The sequence below is a fragment of the Meles meles genome, chromosome 14 (genome assembly GCF_922984935.1).
Source record: "Meles meles chromosome 14, mMelMel3.1 paternal haplotype, whole genome shotgun sequence".
Taxonomy (NCBI): Eukaryota; Metazoa; Chordata; class Mammalia; order Carnivora; family Mustelidae; genus Meles; species Meles meles.
Genome location: NC_060079.1, coordinates 72894023 through 72913889, shown reverse-complemented (window position 1 = coordinate 72913889; position 19867 = coordinate 72894023). Strand labels below are relative to the sequence as shown.

Below are 19867 nucleotides of genomic sequence, written 5' to 3'. Positions count from 1 at the left end.
GGCTTGGGTGGGGCTGAGGCTCTGGGGCTGTAACAGATTCCCCAAGGATGAGGAGGAAGATGAGGAGGAGGAAATGCAGGAGGAGCAGCAGGAGGAAAACATGGAGGAGGCAGAGGAGGGGAGGAGGCGGTGGCAGTTGGTTTCTAAGGGACATTACAGTGACTCAGGACGCCAGGCTGGGTTACAGCCCCTTGCCCCCGCCCCTTTTTAAAAGCACCAGTCGGGAGAGCTCCATTTTCGTCTGTTTCCTGACTTGATGTTCTGCACACAATTTCACTTCGGGGGAGAAAGTTTGAAGGAAAGCGGGGGAAACAGGAGCGGGGCGAGCCAGTCACTGCCGGTCACCTGTTGCTGGCCGCCGCGCTCCGCGGCAGGGCTCAGCCATCCTTGCCTCGCCGGGGCGGCCCGGGCCCCCCTTCCCGGGGGCTCCCGGCGGAGGCCCACCTGGAGGAGGAGGAGGAGGAGCAGCCCCAGGTGGGCTCGCTACGGGGCGGGGTGGGTGCTGGCGGCTCGCGGGGTGCCCTGCGCCTGAGGGATTTACTTATTGTGCTGAAGAAGGGAAGGAGGGGGAAACAAAAACAAAACAAACCGGGGAAAACACCAACAGAACTTAGGCAGCGGAGCAGCGGGGATGGCAGCCTTCCCTAGTTCCCGGCGGCGGGGACAGCGTCGGCATCCCGCGGGGCGCCCCGCGGCTCCCCGGGCCCCGGCGGAGGAAGGTGCGCGGCGGGCGCGCCCCACTTACCATGACTGTGGCCGCGGCCGCGGCTGCCTGGGCGGCCACCGCCGCTTGGTTGGCTTGGTGCTGCGCAGCTTTGATTTTGGCCTGCAAGTGTGCAGGAGGGTGAAAATATTTGCATTTCTCCCTCATGCAACGCCCCTTTATGTAATCCATACAAACGGTTACGGTGTTGTCGTTTGTGTCGATCATGGTGCTGTCTGCGGGGTGTGCAAAGCGACAGTCGGTCTCCCCCCGGGCACAGTTTCCTCGCTGGAACTCCCTGCATACCTAGGACACGGGGGCGAGAAGAGCGGAAGATGCAGAAGGAAGCCTGAGGGCCGCTAGCGCAGCCATTTATGTTTAAAAAAAAATTTTTTTTTTAAAGGAATAAATGCTTTTCCTTTCTTTTCATGGTGGCTTTTGTGCCATTCCGATACAAAATCTGATTGTCAGGGACTCAACCAGGATGAAACTGATGTGAGTTGGGCTGCGCCCTCTTTTCTGAAGTGAGACTCTGGATTGAGAAAATAGTCAAAAGTCTGCAGCTGGGCTAAAATCACGAAAGTCAACAAAGCCTCCCTTTATCTCTGGGTAGTGTGAGTATCTCTGTATCTACTTTACAATAATTAGGACACAATGTATATGTATATGTATCTATATATAGTATGGAATTTGGACATGTATGTCCATATCCAAATCTCCTCCTGTCCTGAGGGCTCTGGGACGCCACAGGCTTGCAGTATCACAGACCAAGCTCCTAGGGTGCAGCTGTACAACTCCAGACAGAACTGGGGGAAACAGACTTGTTCCTCGCCTGAGGATGGGCAGTGGGTGGGGTGAAACTAAATAGCCCTGTTTCCCTCTAGGTCTCCCCTGCTCTACAAAGACAACTTATACTTACAGTCTTTAAGTCAGAACTATTGTACCTAAGATGCTGAAACTTGCATTTAAAGCCACTCTGTTACTGTTTTTGACAGCACAGACAGAAAGGAAAGATAAAAAGGAGAGAAATAAGTGGAGGAAAGTAGGAACAGTCTGAAGTGATGTGTTGCTGTTGCTTTTATAGTCCTTAATCCTTAGTTATCCTGAAGTCTCACGTACTAGAATGTTCCATCCTCTAAGGAGTCTGGTGGATCAAAAGTTTACCATGTAAAGAAAGTTTTGTTTGAAATTTAAGGAGTATTCTTAATTCTGCCCTGAATGTCAACAACATAAGATGACATGGAAAATAAATAGACAAGATAATTATATTTCTAAAATATCAGTAGCAGGGCAGAACTGATAGTAAAATTATAAGTTATTTCCCTTTTAGGCTCTCGTTCCAAAGTCAGTATGTTGAAGTGGTGGTTGGCATCTTGACCACCAGTGACGTCATACGAAGTGTCACTAATGTGACAGACGAGCCCCGAGCAAGTCAAAGGGGCTTGCAAAATACAGTTTCACTGACCAGTGGCCAAGAGAGTCTGAAGGGTAAGCAGATAGGTCACAAAACTACTCCTCTTTTCTCCTGCTTTGGCTACAAGCCAGTATTCCATCTTTAGTTCATAAAGTGTACAAAATAAAAATTACTCAGCTGTTCCCATCAATTCTGAGTCAGCCTTCCTCTCGAAATGCAATCCTCTCGTCTGAGACTGCATCAGAGGTGCAGACTGGCCATCAAACGTTTTCCAAGGGTTTCTGTGTGTGGCTGACTTCATGCCTAGTTTGAAATGAACTCTAAGCTGCCCCGATGAAGTCACTGTCAATTATTTTTCAATGTCTTTGTCTACTAGTCCTGATGGGGAGGAGGATTTGTCCCCAACTAGGCTGATTTGATTTGTTTTCTAAACCACACACTCGGAAACTGAACACTAAAGCTCCAAGGGTCCAGCAGGTGGAGCCCCAAACACTTTTGCAGACCATGAAAGGTCTGTTCTATACTCACAGGGGCGGGCTGGATCAAAACAGTACTGTTAGGAACTATAGTCTTTTCGTTTGGGGATCCATAAACTCCAGATTGAAGCTGGTATTAGGGAGCCACATTTTACTGCCCTCAAGAATTAGGTGGTAAATATTTATAATTAAAAAAATTTTTTTGGGTCAATATTTAAACAAATGCACCTTGAAAGAACATTCTCCAGTGATCCAACGTAAGCAAGGTGAGCATCCTAACTGTGCATACATCACCTAACAACTCTAATGGGTCATGGCATTAAAGGAGCTTGTTGAAAAATCTACGAGAATCTTTATGTACCTGTATAAAATGCTCTGTTAACTATCACAGCATATAGTATGTAAGATAAATCCTCTAACTCTGATGAAAGAGAAATGTTACCCCATAAAGGTTGGCTTGACTCATGACTTAACAGTTATGTTCTATAAATACTTGGACTTGTTTTCTTGACTTTTATGGAACACTTGAACTTAAAGGAAATATCTCAATCGATAACTAAATTGGCCCAGCTTCCAGTTTCCCTGCTTACCAACAATACAACCAGAGCTGAGATTCTGGAACATACCAATATAACCATATTAGTTCTTAAAATATTGACATATGATCACACCAAGTGGTCAACAGTCATGGTCCTACTTACCCCCACCCCTGTGCCCAAGTGTCCCCCCATTGGCCTGACTACTGGGCCCCTGATTTGCCCATTCTCAGACCTTTCCAGGATCCATCAGAGGTTACTGCCTGGCACCTGGAGGCCTTCAGGAGCCATCTCTGTGGTCTGCACAGTGATTGACTGATAGTTCCCTTGGTTGTTCAATATTTTGCCCCTGAACACACATTCCTGGTAGGTAAATTTTGTTTGTGCTAAGCTAATTCTTTTCCTGCAGACTAATTTCCTTTATAGTCTGCCTTAAATGGAAACCGCAGAATTATGAATGCATGGCTTTTAGACGAATGTGTGTGTGCGTGCGTCCGTGCATGTGGCTGTTTGCAAGACTGAATGAGTATCTTACAAGGGTTCACTTACATAGAATTACACTTCTACCCCAAATGCATCTCAAACCACAAATATAATTGAAGTACCTCCAGCTTGTCAGTCCTGAGAAGTTTCTGAGTTGCAGTTGAGCCCGGGACAGTGACGGGTGGACTTCCGGGAACAATAACGGGTGTGGTGGGTAGAATTTCCGTTGGGACTAACCCAACTCCAGGGGTTACAGGTGCTAAGTAAGGAGCAAAGCTAATCGCCGTGTTTGTCCCTATGGCGGGACCTACAGGAAAAGTGGGCTGTTAAAGGAAGACAACATAGGACAAAGATTTCTTTAGAATAAAACTTTAAAAAATCACCAGCAATTCATCATAGATAAGACTCTTTGTGTGCATAAACCAGTATCTGCGAAAGCTCATTAAGCTTTCCTGTTTTGTCTTGCTTAATAAAAATGAAAGCCATATAGATCCTCTCTTCCTAAAACCATACCAAAAAATCATGGGAGAACATCGTAGAAACCTAATTATAGTGAACAGGTTAAACTTTTATTTCTATGAAGGCGTTCTCAAGAAAAGAAAATACTAATTCTCACTGTAATTGTTCATCATTCCAAACACTGAATGTTAGTAAGGGAGTAAAACCTATGGAAGGCTGACTCCAATTCTCTCCTTTCTCCTTCATGGCTCTCAAAAAGGACACGAATAAAGGAAAAGCTTTGAATGGTGCCTGGTTTTCCAGTTGATCAAGTTTGTACATTCTCAAAAAGCGGGGATTATTGGGGGCTGCATTTTCTCAAACTCACCAGCATGTTCCATAGCCCATCACTAGCACGCACGTATCCCAGTGTTCATAGGCAATGTTCATGGAAACCTGCTATTTCACGGTCCAGCACAACCATGTCTAGATACAACTCTCCCTCCCTAAAAGTTTCAATGGAAGAGCATCATTTGGCCAATTTCTCAATTGGCCAATTTTTCAAATGGCCACTCAAAGTTAGTTTGGTTTCCTAGGTCAAAATCAGCACAGCCGTGATAAATGCATTCCGTACCTTATTTAAACTTCTCTATCCCTACACTCCTTGTCCACAGCTAAGAAGAAATACACTAAGGGGTCCATTTGATTATTTTTAAAAGCTCCCCCTAAAAATACACCTTTCAGAAAGGAAATAATATAAAGGAACAAGAAACTTTGCCTGACTCTTCCAGAACAAATGTTAAAGACTGAAGATGTTGGGATGCCTGGGTGGCTCAGTTGGTTAAGCAACTGCCTTCAGCTCAGGTCATGATCCCAGAGTTCCGGGACCGAGTCCCGCATTGGGCTCCCAGCTCAACGGGGAGTCAGCTTCTCCCTCTGACCTTCTCCCCTCTCATGCTCTCTCCCATTTCCTCCCTCTCTCTCTCTCAAATAAAATCTTTTAAAAATATATTAAAGAGAAAACTGAGGATGCTGAAGATTTTCCTTAGAATAAATTTTACACCAAATTGTACCCGAATGGTTGCTTGCTTTTTTAATTAACGATGACTTTTAACTTATTTTTAGGACCAGTATGCAGATATTTGCAATTTTGTGTTAATGTGATTTTCTAATACCGAACCATGCCATTGGCCCTGTCACTCTACTTCGCTATTTATACATTGCGAGTAACATTCTTGTTTTCTATTTATGGCTCTGAATGAGTTGTTGAACATATGGGAAAAATAACAATCTATGTTTATTAAACAAATTTTTTGTTGACAGCAATAATGGAAAAATATCTCTTATGAATGCTCATGTTAGAAAACAGTGAAATATTGATAGTCTGTGCAGGGAGTTCTCAGAGAGTCTGGAAGTCTTTACCATAGTGGCTGGGGGCCACAAGAGGTGATTCTAATGGTCTGCGAGCGCTGCCGTAGCCCTCCCACGAGGGGCTCTTAGATCTTTATGGCTCAGACGTAAAATTCACTTTGGGACAGAGTTGCAACATGAGGTCTCAACATGGGAAATAGATGGCAGTTAGGAATTTTTTTCTCCAAAATTTTATATGTGTATGTTTTCCATTTTCAACCCATTTGAGCCATAATTACAGAAAGTTGTGGTTTTCAGGAACTATAGCTTTTATAAGTTAGTGTTCTTGAAAGAAAGCCAAGTGATTTAAATAGTATGACTACATAATGTTAGAATTTTAAAAAAATCAACGCTGAAAGGTCATAAATCACAACAGATCAGTGATTCAAAAAACTAGCTCTATCAGAAATGCCTGTGGGGAATTTCTTAAATAGAGAGATACCAGACTCAATAGGTCTAGGCAGGGGCCCCAAAATTTGCATTAAAAAAAATTTACTACATGATTCGATGTGTAGCCCAGTTTGGGCACCGCTGTCCTAGATGAACTGTGAAAGTAAGTATTAAAACCCTTGTACTAAGTGTGTCATTTAACCTAGAGACCAATGATCAAAGTAAACATTGAAAGAAGAGAGTCCTCCCCCCAAACCCCCAGTTTCGACTTTCTGTAGCAGCAAATTCTCAACCCCTCCCCCTGTGGATCATTTGAAGTCAGGGTCAGAGTGGTGCATAAACACAGCTTGTACCTTGACTGTCAAAAGGATGTCAGAACCTCAAAACTCCTTTCCTGAAACCTTTTCACGTATCAACAAATCTATTACAATTAGGAAGATCGTGTTTTCCAAAATGTATGTTACTTGTTCATCTAATGTAATGATCTAAAATGAATGTTGCAGTTTGCTGTACTAATGATAGCTCCGACACGGCTCAGAGAGAGTATTATTTAAAAATAAAACCACAGATTTTAGACTGAGATTGATCTGAATTCAAATCTAGAGCTTTGCCGGTTAACGTTTATCCTGGGCAGTGAGTTAACCTCCCCGGGGTTTAGTTTCTCAACAGCAGACAGGACATAAAACTTTAAGCTCAGCTTAAAACCTTAAGCTCAAGAGTTGGGGCAAACTGGGTATTATTTTTCCAGCCCCTTCCCATGGTCAGAAATTGGTAAACAGCTCTCATCAGTAGTATAAAATCTAGCATTAATAAGGTTTTTCCCCCAAAAGGCCCACTGCTTCTAGAACAGGAATATAACCAGCATAGTCATGCTATAACAGAGGTATTAAATCTATTAATGATTAATAAGTGATAGCGAATGTCTTCTCTTTTTTGAAATATGGGCTGAGAAAATACACACTTTCTTTCACTTGTAGCTGAAAGTTGTAAGTTTATAGGTCTGATAGAGTCAATGAGATATTTTCTCTCTCTTTAATAAATTGTTTTTCACTGAAGGTAATGAGTAAGAATTAAAGCTAAGGTCCTCTTCGGAGACAGGCACTCCGTTATTATCACTGTTGACAGTAATCCCTTATGCCTCTGAAGGGTTCCCAGTGTTCAAACTGCTCTCACACACCTTGTCTTCTTTAACCTTCTCAATATTTGTGAAGGGCAAGCGTGGCCGTGAGAACTTACAGGTGAAAGCAGTGTAGAGTATAGACCAAATGGATCATGCAAGGTCAATGCCGCCGAGGCGGAGTCAGGGCAAAGCACCCAGTATGGGGCTATTTCTCTTCCTCCGCACTCCCTAGATTTTGCTAGTAATTTCTTAAAACAGAAGAGGGACAATACCCCCCCGCCCCAGCTGCGCTAATGTCTTTGAGTTTAAGGCCAGAGGGCTGGTGGGGAGCTGTGTCCCACCATCAGCCTTCTCCACATGGGAGGGGCGGGTGAGGCTGTTCCAAACAGCGGTGCCCTGGAAAAGTCAATCCCAGTATCCCAGATTCAAATTAAACTCCCCCAGTAGAGTCCAGGCTGACGTCATGTCCTCACACTTGAATTCAGGGCTTAGCTGCCGCTAAGAAGAGAAGAGCAGCACTTCCAGATGATTCTGGTCCCGGGCACACCAGCCCATGCCTGGGAGCCTCGGCCCCGTGGTTTCTGCAGAAGGCCTCCCGCCAGGTTGTCTGAGATGGGATCCACTGGGTCCTTGATCATCTCTCAGAACGAGCTGCAGCTAGAGAGGCCGGAGGACAAAGCGACGGCGTCTTCTGGACAAAAATGGCTCTGAAATGCTGGCCTTGCTGTTTGTAATTTCTGTACTTCATGCCACATTCCTGTGTTTCTCTCTTCAGCTTCTCCCATGCTAGTCTTCTTTCTCGGTACGTTACACCAGTAGAACCGGGTTCAAAGACTTCTCTGTCTCTCTCTCGTACACACACACACACACACACACACACACACACACACATTCAGCACTTGTTCTTTGATATTTTGTAGTGGAAGGAAAGCTCAGTGCTGTGCAGTAATGACTAAGTGGCCTGAGGTATTTTATGGCTCTAGAATTTAGTCAGTTGACTTTTTAAAAGAGGAGCGTAGAGTTCATACATGTAGAAAGCTTTGACTTCAAAGGGTAGGTATTCAACACTCAAACTGAAAGGTTTAAAAACATGGCATCCTTAGCCTGCTCTTTTTTCTTCTAGAAGCTTCTCTGGAAGGCAGACTACTCAATGCAAGACCTTGTCCTTGAGGACTGAGTTGTATAGGCTCTTAAAACTCTATCCTACTAAAGGCTACCAATCCCCACACTTCTTTTTCTTTTTTTTTTTTAAATTGACATGCAACATTGTATTAGTTTCAGGTGTATGATGTAATGATCAATATTTGTATGTACTGTGAAATGATCACCACAGTAAGTCTTTAAGGTTTATCACCATATGGAGGTACAGAATTTGCCTTCCTGTGAAGAGAATATTTAAGATTTACTCTCTTAGCAACTTTCAACTATGTGGTATTTTTTTTTAAAGATTTTATTTATTTATTCGACAGAGAGAGATCACAGGTAGGCAGAGAAGCAGGCAGAGAGAGAGAGAGGAGGAAGAAGGCTCCCCGCTGAGCGGAGAGCCCGATGTGGGGCTCGATCCCAGGACTCTGGGATCATGACCTCAGCCGAAGGCAGAGGCTTTAACTCAACTATGCAGTATTCTTAACTGTAGTCCCAAGCTGACTATTACCATCCCCATAAATTACTTTTTTTTTAGTAACTGGAAGATTGTACCTTATGACTCCCTCTTCCCCATTTCACTAGTCCCTTTCCCCTGCCTCTGGAAACTACCAATCTTTCTATCTAAAAGACTGATAGATAGATTCTATCTACTTATCTCTCTATGAGCTTGGTTTTTTGTTTTGTTTTTCTTCGGTTTTTTTTTTTTTTCCTTTTTGTTTCTTTTCTTTTTTTTTTTTTAGCTTCTATGTATAAGTGAGATCATATAGTATTTGTTTTTTTCCATGTGACTTATTTCACTTAATATAATCTCCTTGTGGTCCATTCACATAGTTGCAAATGGCAAGACTTTGTTTTTATTAATGGCTGAATGATATTTCATTGTGTATATACACCACATCTTCTTTACCCATTCATCCACTGACAGACCCTTGGGTTGTTTCCATATATTGGCTATTGTAAATAATACTGCAACAAACATAGGGGTTCAGGTATCTTTTCAAGTTAGTCTTCTCATTTTCTGTGGATAAATACCCAGGAGTGGAACTAATAGATCATATGGTAGTTCCATTTTTAATTTTTTGAGAAACACAGTGACTGCACCAATTTACATTCCAATGCGATGGATTTCCTTTTCTCCATATCCTGGCCATACTTGGTACCTCTTATCTTTTTGATAACACCATTCTAACAGATGTGAGGGGATACCTTTCTTTTTCTTTAAATACTTATTTATTTGAGAGAGAGAGAGCACGTGTGTGTGTATGCTTGACTCGGGGGAGGAGTAGAGGGAGAGAATCTTTAAGAGGACTCCCCAGTCAGCACAGAGCTCAACACAGGGCTCCATGTCACCACCCTGACATCATGACTTGAGCCAAAAACAAGAGTCTGATGCTTAACTGACTGAGCCAGCCAGGTGCCCGATGGACTGAGCCAGCCAGGTGCCTGATGTGAGGTGGTATCTTACAGTGATCTTTATTTGCATTTCCCTGACGATGAGTGTTGTTGGCCATCTGTATGTCTGTCTTCTTTGTAAAAATGTCTATTCAGATCTTCTTCCCCTTTTTTAAAATGGGCAGAGGATTTTGTTTTCTTCTTTACTATACTGTGGTATGAATTCTTACTGTATTTTAGATGTTAACCCCTATCAGATATATGATTTGCAAATATTTTCTCCCATCCCATATGTTGTCTTTTCATTTTGTCGATGGTTTCTTTTGGTGGGCAGAATCTTTTTAGTTTGAAGCAGTCTCATTTGTTGATTTTTGCTTTTGATGCCTTTGCTTTCATTATCAAATCCCCAAAATCATCACAGGACTGAAGTCACCACCTATGTTTTCTTTTAGGAAAGGAGTTCAATGGTTTCAGATCTTACACTCAAGTCTTTAATCCATTTTGAGTTAATTTTAGTGCATGGCGTAAGATAGGGTTCCAGTTTCCTTCTTTTGTATGTAGCTGCTCAGTTTTCCTGCACTATTCATTAAAAGACTTTTCCTATTATATATTATATATTGTTGGGTCCTTTATTGTAAATTAGTTGACAATCTACAAGTGAATTTGTTTCTAGGCTCTCTATTCTGTTACATTGATCTAAGCATCTTTTTATGCCAATACTATACAGTTTTTAAAAATTTTTTTGTTAACATAAAATGTATTATTAGCCCCAGGGGTACAGGTCTGTGAATTGCCAGACCTGTACTGCTTCACAGTACAGTTTTGATGACAGTTTTGTAATATAGTTTGAAATCAGACAGCATGATGCCTCCAGCTTTGTTCTTCTCTCTCAAGATTTTTTTGGCTATTCAGGGTCTTTTGTGATTTCATACACATTTGATGATTATTTGTTCTAGTTCTGTGAAAAATGCCATTGTAATTTTGATGGGGATTATTTGAATCGGTAGATCACTTTGGGTCCTATGGCTATTTTAACAATATTAATCCTTCCAATTCATGAGCATGGAGTATCTTTCCACTTAGTTCTGTCTTCAATTTTTTTTCATCAATATCTTATAATTTTCAGTGCACAGACCTTTTACCTCCTTGGTTAAATTTATTCCTAGAGATTTTATTCTTTTGATGCAGTTATACATGGGATTTTTTTTCATAATTTTTCTGATAGTTCATTATTAGTGTATAGAAAGATGACAGATTTCTATGTTTTGATTTTGTACACTGCAATATTACTAAGCTTAATAGTTCTAACCACTCACTTCTTTATCTTGAGTGTAGACACAAAGGCTGTGTGTTGGGTGGAGAGTGTGGTGTGCAAGGAAGGAAAGGAAAAGAATTACTGTTATGTCTTATTAGGAATCAGGGAGGGAAAACCTGCCAGGAGGAAAAAACCGAAGGGGACTTTTAAAATATGGTGACTTTGAGACAGAAGAGTTATAAGAGGAAAGAATGGTATGTGTTTTCATTTACTCAATGAGTTATTTTTTGGTACAAACATTGTACCAGGCCACTGTGTGTACAGTTACTAAACTTAAACCCTAATGGGAAAGAACAAACAAAACTTTGATTTATGTTTATGGATAGACAGAAAGGAGGAGGCCTCCCTGGCAGTGATGGAGGTTTGTGGTGGGTCACAGAGAATGAATCTGGAGTCCTTCTGGACAAGATCAAGTTATCATGTAATGAGCAGTAGGATACTTCCAGCAAGAGCAAAAGCCCATGAGGCAAACAAGAGCTTTGTGTGTTCACAGAACTGAAAGCCGGGTTTGGTTCCATTGAATACAGAAGAGTGGCCCATGATGAGGTGGTGAGCTGGTGGGGCCTAGGGCACAGACAACATTCTAGAGCACAGTCATGGTTACATGCTTACACTTTGTCTCTAACGAAATGGGAGAGCACTAGTGGGTTTTAAGTAAGGGAGTGATATGAAGCTTTTATGTATTACAGATATTCCACTGGTTGCTGTATGCAGAATACACTGGAATAAAGCAAGAGTGGAAAATGACAGCGTAGAACGGAAATATTTGAATAACAGATTGATGGAGGCTTGGGTTGGAGAAGGTAGAGAAGGAAGCAGACTTGAAAGCAATTATGGCAGGACCTGCTGATGGACTGGATGTGAAAGAATCTGCTTAATTTTGATTTTGAAACTGCTGGTTGCATTTACTGAAATGGGAACATTGGGCTTGAACATGTCACGTTCCTGTGAGCAAATACGTGAACTTGGGGCTCCAAGGAGAAGACTGGAAATACATATAGGGGAGTTCTCAGATTACAGATGATTCACAGCCATGGGAATGGATGAGATCAGGAAGGAAAGGCCCAGTGCCAGGAACTTCCCTGTACAGCAGCCTCCGCACATAGTAGAGGAACACAAAGGGCAACATCGCCAGCCTTTTATTGCGGAGGAAGACAGATCAGAGTGGAAGGAGCATTCCACAAAGGAGGGGCTGATTATGTGGGTTGAATGTGGCTAAGAGGACACAACAAAGCCAAAAGAGACCACTGGTTTAGCAATATGGAGGTCACTGATGAGATAATCAAGGGACAAGGTTTAGGATGGATGGAAGTTAGGAGGGAGTGGAAAAAGTATCCATAGTTCTTTGGAGAAGGTGAGTCTAGAAGGAAACCTAAAAATGGAGTTGTACCTGCTACTCTGTGTTTATCAGTGTATTCGTCTTAGCAATTCCATGTGTTATTCATTTCTTGTGGCCTGTCTGACAAATTGCCACTAACTTGGAGACTTACAAGAATGCGAATTTATCCTTGTATTGTTGTGAAGGTCAGAAGTCTGAAGTCAGTTTCATCAGGCCCAAATCAAGGTATTGGCATTTTGTTTTCTCTCCAGAGGCTCAAGGGAAGAATCTATTCCTCTTCAGTCTTCTGGCAGCTGCTGGCATTCTCTGGCTTGTGGTCTTGCCACCTGTCTCTGCCTCTACGGGCACACTGCCCTTTTCCTTCTCCGTATGTGCCAACTCTCCCTCTGCCTCTCTCTCATAAGGCTCCTTGTGATTGCATTTAATCCAGGAACACAGTCCCATCTCAAGATGACCAACTTCCTCATATCTACAAAGACCTAGTTTCTTTGTAAGGTGACATTTACACGTCCCCTATACCTTTCAGGGCCGTTATCTGGCCCACTATACTGTACTAGGTCACTGATTCCTGAGACTCTGAAGTTGTTTGTACAGTTTATGATTTTAAGTGCATCGCACTTCTCATTCCGGGATTTCCTGGGATTTAGAAACATCTATTGAAATATTTAAATGTATAATTCCTTTTTTATAGATGAATCATGGTTATTCACTCCTAATTAATATTTGAGACAAAATAGAAACATAACTTCCAAAAAGAAGCTCAACTAATAGTTAACAATGGGAATGGACTTTTCTTATCAACACTGCCATGATTAAGCACCAGGGTCAATCTTTATGAATTCTAAATAAATAAGAAGTGAATGATTACAATGAGTGAGACAGACACATAATGCAGTGTTACTATGTTGACCTTGTTGGTTCTAAATTTATTCCTACAGACATTATTTAATATGAATAACTAAATTATTTTCGCTTTAGGTCATTTAATAAAATAATTTACAAGCATACATCAATAGAGAACCATAAATTATACATGTGTGTGGTTTTAAATAGATCCACTTAAATGCCTATATTTGGTGTTAAATGTATTCAAAACTCTGTCTATGCTGTCCTTAGATCTAAGCTCCCCTCTACTCATCCTTTAGGATATACTTATTTGGGACCTCCTCCAAGTGGCATTTCTTGCCTCATTCAAAATCATAATTCCCTTTGCCTGAATCTTACTTTGCCTGTCTCATGGCTCTGTCTATGCCCCAAAGACTGTCTCATTTATGATGGAGCCCCCCTGCACCTGTCACTTTTTTTTTTCCCTTTTTACTCTGGGCAGAGATGGGTCCTGGCTACTTCGTGCCACCATTTTTGAGCAGAAACGTGGAGACAATGTGAACCATCTGCCCAGATTCTCTCCCTCTTCCTACCATTCCCACCCTTCCCATCTCATCATGCAGACACTCAACAAAGTACTTCTCAGGAGTAGGTATCCTTTTTAATTTAGCAGTTTTCAATAACACAGACTTTTCACACAATAAAGACTAATTTTTAAACAATAGTCTTTTGTGTATTACTTCTTTATAAAAGCAAATTTCCCTCACTTTACTGGCTTTTTAAAAAAAAAAAATTAGCTTGTTTTTGACAATTCACCAATGTAAATGAAATTCCCTCAAGCCAAGTGCACTCCTTCTCCCCAGGGCCTGGTTCCTAAAACAATTTCCAGACTTTTAAGGAAGTACTTTCAAACATTGAAATCAAGGAGAAAATATGACACAATACATATTCGAAGACTGAACTCCCTTGAGCATTTAATCTCGTGGCCCTGGGCACCGCTGCCACACCCTCGGCCAGCCTCAGAGAGACTGCAGTGTGGGTGGCTAAGGCAGCCTTCTCTGGGAACGCCTTGGGGCCCCCAGGGGACCGCCCCTCAAGATGTCTTGACTTCCAACGCCAGCCCCCCTGCCTATTAGCTGCATGACCTTGGGTAAATCATTTAACTACTCCGGTTTCTCACTTTGTTCACCCTATCCCTATAAAATGATGCCAGGGAACCAAACAGTCCTCTAGGTTGCTAACAAACTAACAGGCATCGACGCCTCCTCTTCACATAGATCATCGCTTCACACTCTACATGCGAATGTAGAGAACTCTTTCCATTCCAAGGTGGTTCAAATGCGGAGTTTACAGGTGAGCAAGAGTTGGAGGGACACGGGTTTCCCAGACACCGCTCAGAAACCGTCTTTGCCTACTGCGTCCACACACATTTTTTCCATTTAAATAATTTCAAACACCCTATTTTCAGCATCCATTTAGCTTCAAAGCTATTTGCTTTAATTGTAGCCAGAGACAAAGTAGAGGGAGGCCATTTTAGGTCAATGTAGCACTGCCTGTACCAACACTTTAATCACCAGGCCCTTCATTAGATGCGAGGTACTCACCACTGGATGAAGTGGGGTTCCTGGAAACATAAATTGCATCTGCTGGGCAAGCATCGCGGCAGCCGTTTTTTGCTGGATCAGATTGTTCCTCCCATTAATTTCTAGTTGAGTTTTTAAATGTGTTGGAGGATGAAGATACTTGCAGTTCTCTCTTGAACAACGGCCCTGTAAAACGAATGTTTTGGTTTTAGAACTGTTGGGAGTAGCTTTCATCTACGGCCAACCATTTACCCATTGCTCCACGTACCCAAAGGCAAGGATGCCGTGCGTGCGTGCGTACGTGCGTGCGTGCGCATGCGCACTCGTGTCGGAACGTGCAACGGACTTGCAACATAGGAGCGAATCAGGCAATAGATGATTATCGATCTTGCTCAAACCTGTTCAGCAGAGCTTTCTGAGATTTTTTTGTGGTTGTTCTTTCTAATGGATTCCAACTCTGACAAGAGACTCTAAAGAAATCTGAGTGCTAGGAATAAAGGCAGACCCTTCTCCTAGGCGGGTGGAAGGCAGCCAGAGGAGCATTTTTTTTTAGGAACTTATCAAAAGGACTCTCTGAACTTGCTCGATGGTGGTTTGTGCATGCTGGAGTGCTGACCGAGGATGAATGGTTACGTGCCAAATTTGTGCAGTGGGGACAGTAATAAGAACTTCTTGAAATGTGTGTTCCAGATTGGCTGAAGATAACCCTTGTTCAAATCATTGAAGAAGAGGCAATGGTCTATAGGCTAGGAGTGGCTATTTCTTAGTAATAGATACGTTAGTGAAAATTCCAGGCATTAAACTCAGATAATTACCTGCAACTAATTAGTTTGATACACAAAAGCTGTTACCCCAAGTCCATGCCTCCACTCCCATGACAGCTGTATCAAATTCACTGTCACAATAGGACACAGTGAAGAGCGTTTACGGCTAAAGTAATATTTTGATGTTATGGACCACTGGGTGTTGTGCAAAAACAATGAATACTGTTACGCTGAAAAAAAAATAAATAAATTTATTAAAAAAATTTTTTGATGTTAAAGTCGGCCCGGCGAAAACAATTAATTGGTGACAGGTGTGCATAAAGCCAGTCTCGGAGAGTAATTGCAAACGTAGTGTTCATACTGAATTCCCACGTTTTCAAAATTACCAGTTGAGAGAATCATGTTGATGTGTGAATTATGCAATTTCTGGAGAATGAAGAGCAGACTGTGCTAACCCGTGTATTATCATTCCCTAAAGAATTACTCTGTTTGCAACCAAGAACAGAGAATATGGGTTTGTTTACCAGATATAAAAATAATTTTAAGCGGCAGGCTTGGGGGATCTGGGGAAGCAAATTTGTTTATAGTCATCCTAATTCTAAACATCTGGAGTTCTCAGTTTCCCGCTCATTTCAGCTGCACTTTTGGCAGCGTAGGTTCCCTCTCCAGCATGAACCTTCCCCGCCGCCATGGGGAAGGGCAGATGTCGCTGGCAGGCTGGGTTTTCGTGGTCTGGTCTCATCAACCAATGCCGTCCTAAGGGTCTACTATTAGCATTAGCGGTCGCGTCACCCTCTGTAGGCAGGACACAAGCAGGTACTGGAGACATCAGAAGGAAATGGTCACATTTCTGTTAATAAAATTCTGTAACGATGGTTATAGGTCAGTATGTCTCCTTAGTCTCAAGCTCATATTTTGAACATGTCCTGCAGCTCCCTGTGTGTGAAACCGCCATCCCAAGTCAATGATTAGAAGGTCTGTTATAAAGACATAGGAAAACTGGAAACGTGATGAAAAATAATCTAAATCCAAGAGGCCTAGGAATCTCTCTTTCTCTCTCCATCTACTTGTCTCTGCAGTTTGGGGCGGGGTAGTTTTTATCCTAACTTTCCCTTGCTCTGTGTTTCATGATGTCCTCCCTTGACAGTTGCTGAGGTTGCTAACATCAAGTCTCGGAGAAGCACGCGTGTGAAGTCAGCTCCTACAACACAGGTGTGTGACCAGTCTCTGGATTGGCTGTGTATAGGCCAAGTACCCAAATACGCTCTTATCATGCATGATGGGAAGTGGTTTGTGGGATACAAGATGTAGCTCTGGACCATCAGCAGGGGTGGGAAAGGATTAAACGGAGTGCCATTTCTCATACAGAAGCTATGCACCCCAGACTTCTGACAACCTCACTCCACACTCTCTTTAAGCACAAGCACTTCACCTGGAGGCTGAGCCCAGAAAGGCTCAGGTATACAAGACACCCGTATAAGGCCTGTGTGCACAAACATACAGCTGACCCTAATGAGAGAATTCGGGAAAGGAGAGTTCCACAGCATGGGGATGGAATCTGTGAAGCGTCCACACTTCTACCAGTTTGGCTCTTCAATTTTGCTTATCCATATAAGCGTCCCTCTGATTCACTAGTCTTCTAACGTAATCCTTTGTAGCTAAATGTAAAAGTTTCGATTAGGCTAGAAAAAATACGGTTTTCTTACAAATACTATTATCTTTGGATACAATTGGGACACTTAAGGAAGAGTACAAACTGTTTTTAGCCAAGAGAACATGATTTACAACATTGAATTAGTAATTTATTGATGGAACTTTCTTTTTCATGAGAATTAATGCAATTTCCTAGTGTCCTTACTTACACACTTGGAGTAAGGCATGTTATTGATCACCCACGTGCCAGACAATCTATACACGGTTATCTCATTTTCCCCTTACAAAACAGCCATAATGGTACCTATCTTACAAAATAGCTAATGCACCCAGAAATATTAAGGAACTTTTCTGAGGTCATATGATTGGTAAGTGGTAGAGCTAGATTCTAAATTCATGTCTACCTGGTTCAATTTCATCACTACACCAAGCTATTTATTAGTAATAGTTAAAATCTAGAAAAGAAAAAAATCTGGCACTATCCTTGATAAAATGATGTGTGTGCATATACGTTATATAATAATAAGATGTATAACACAATTGAAAATGTGGTAAAATATGAGAATTTGAGGAATGGAAAAAGATTATTTGCTGGGGTCTGTCCTTCTTTAGGGGGTTAGAGAAATGGTTAAGCTCATAGGCTCTGAAGGCAGACTCCTGGGCACATAACTTGATTCTGCTCTTTCCTACCTGTGTAAATTTGAACAAACTACTTAAATTTCTTGTGCATCAGTTTTATTTTATTTATACTGAGCCATGAATTGTGTTCTCTCTAAGGGCTGTTGTAGGATTCAATGAATTAATATATGCACAAAGTTTAGAGGTACATATCCCTGGTACATAGTAAGCGTTGAGTAATTGTTGTTAATATTACCAGAGACGGGGGACGCCTGGGTGACTCAGTGGGTTAAGTCTCTACCTTCGGCTCAGGTCATGATCTCAGGGTCCTGGGATGGAGCCCTGCGTGGGGCTCTCTGCTCAGCAGGGAGCCTGCTTCCCCCCTCTCTCTGCCTGCCTCTCTGTCGTACTTGTGATCGCTCTCTCTGTCAAATAAATAAAATCTTTTAAAAAAATATTACCAAAGAAGGAGAAAATATTTGTGTATGATATTTTGTTTGCAGGAGGTGCAGATCACAGATTTATTTGTATTTTGTGGCTTTTTGGTTCTTCCGTAGATAAGAGTTGTATTTCAAAACTTGGTGGGAGCTACTTAATTATACTTATTCAAGTATCTTACATTTAAAAATATTTTCAGTTCTCTGGGGTATTTCTGTAAGTACTCATATTTAAAGAAACAGCTCTGGGGCACCTGGGTGGCTGAGGGCATAATCTCAGGGTTCTGGGATCGAGCCCGTGTCAGGCTTCCTGCTCAGAGGGGAGTCTGCTTGTTCCTCTCCCTCTGCCCCTCCCCCCAAAGAAGGCCCTTGCTCTCTCACTCTTTCAAATAAATTTTTAAAAATTAATAAAAAATAACCAAACAGCCCCGCCCATAGTTCAGTCTAGTGTTAGTATGGTGAAGTGTGTTGCACCATGCATGTTTGAGGCATACTAATTCAAGAACTGGGAAAATCTAGGCAGAGTTTCAGTAAAGGATCCGCCAGGATTCTAAAATTCTAAAGGAAAAGCAACTGTCAAAATATAACGAGCTATTTGACACAGTAAACAATTTGTAAGGAAGTTTCCGTGAAGGCCTAAGATCTGCCAGGATATGCACCATCGCGCAGAAACTGCTGATGATCACAGCAAGTTGTCAGAACCGAGAGGGAGAGGGCAGCGTGCGGGAAGTGTAGAGTGTCTCTGTGTATCGTTGCAAAGCACAACAGCAGCGTCAAAACTAGTGTCTCCCGATTTCAGTCCAAGAAATAATGATAAAAATGTCTTGGAAAAGCTTTCCTGTGGCCTCTGGGACTGTTTTTTGTTTCATTTCAACTCTCCCTACCTTTTTTTTTTTTTTTAAATAGGAAACCACAAGCTGCTTTCCAGATTTTTTTTTAAATATTTTATTTATTTAACAGAGAGAAATCACAACTAGGCAGAGAGGCAGGCAGAGAGAGAGGAGGAAGCAGGCTCCCCGCGGAGCAGAGAGCCCGACGTGGGGCTCGATCCCAGGACCCTGAGGTCATGACCTGAGCCGAAGGCAGTGGCTTAATCCACTGAGCCACCCAGGTGCCCCCTCCCTACCTTTTAGTTCTTGGTTAAACACTGCGTCTGGGAAAGGGAGAGGAGTAGAGTCCGGCCTCTAGAGAAGAGGACTGCGTGGTTTCTGTCGGATGGGGATGGGGGGAGGCCAGGGCACCCATTTCTTCTAGAAATGAAACACGGGAGCCCGGGTGAAGACAGACAGATGCGCCCATCCAAAGGGTCAATGTGGGGACCAAACTCCTGAGGACATCAGGCCTTCAGGTGCTTTGCTCACCCCCAGAAGTATGGAGACCACAGGTGGTCTGGATCACACTCACCATCGTCCTTGGTGTACATCAGGCTAGGAGTTCATTCATTCACTCACTCAACAAATATTTCCTGAGATCTTACCATGTGTGTGCCAGGCGTGGCACCATTTAACCAAATGACGACACAGATAACTATAAATTGTGATATGTGTTCCGAGGAGAATGCTGAGAGAGGGGGGTGGGAGATGGTCGAAACCGAGACTGGTGGGTCAGGGAAGGACACCCAAGAAGTGGCATTTAAACTGGGACCCAAAGGATAAGAAGGAACGTGAGAAGGGAGTGAGTGAGTGAGTGGTGCCCGTGTGTGTGTGTGTGTGTGTGTGTGTGTGTGTGTGTAGAGAGAACATATAATGAAAATGAGAGGAAGAGAATGTGCGAGGAGAATGTGCTGGGTGTACCAGCCGGCAACGTGCATGAAGATTCCCGACGA

At 42.5% G+C, this 19867-nt stretch overlaps 1 protein-coding gene across 6 annotated transcripts in view; it reads right to left on the bottom strand.

Moving 5' to 3' along the window:
- MBNL2 (muscleblind like splicing regulator 2) overlaps positions 1-19867 on the bottom strand; it is a 160586-nt gene that overhangs the window by 43017 nt on the left and 97702 nt on the right. For all 6 annotated transcript variants that reach the window (XM_045978428.1, XM_045978430.1, XM_045978429.1 and 3 more), the window contains exons 3-5: positions 14592-14756; positions 3735-3935; positions 746-1009 (exon numbers count right to left, since the gene is read on the bottom strand). In XM_045978428.1, coding sequence (XP_045834384.1) covers positions 746-1009; positions 3735-3935; positions 14592-14756 — 630 coding nt within the window. The remainder of the gene's footprint in view (positions 1-745; positions 1010-3734; positions 3936-14591; positions 14757-19867) is intronic.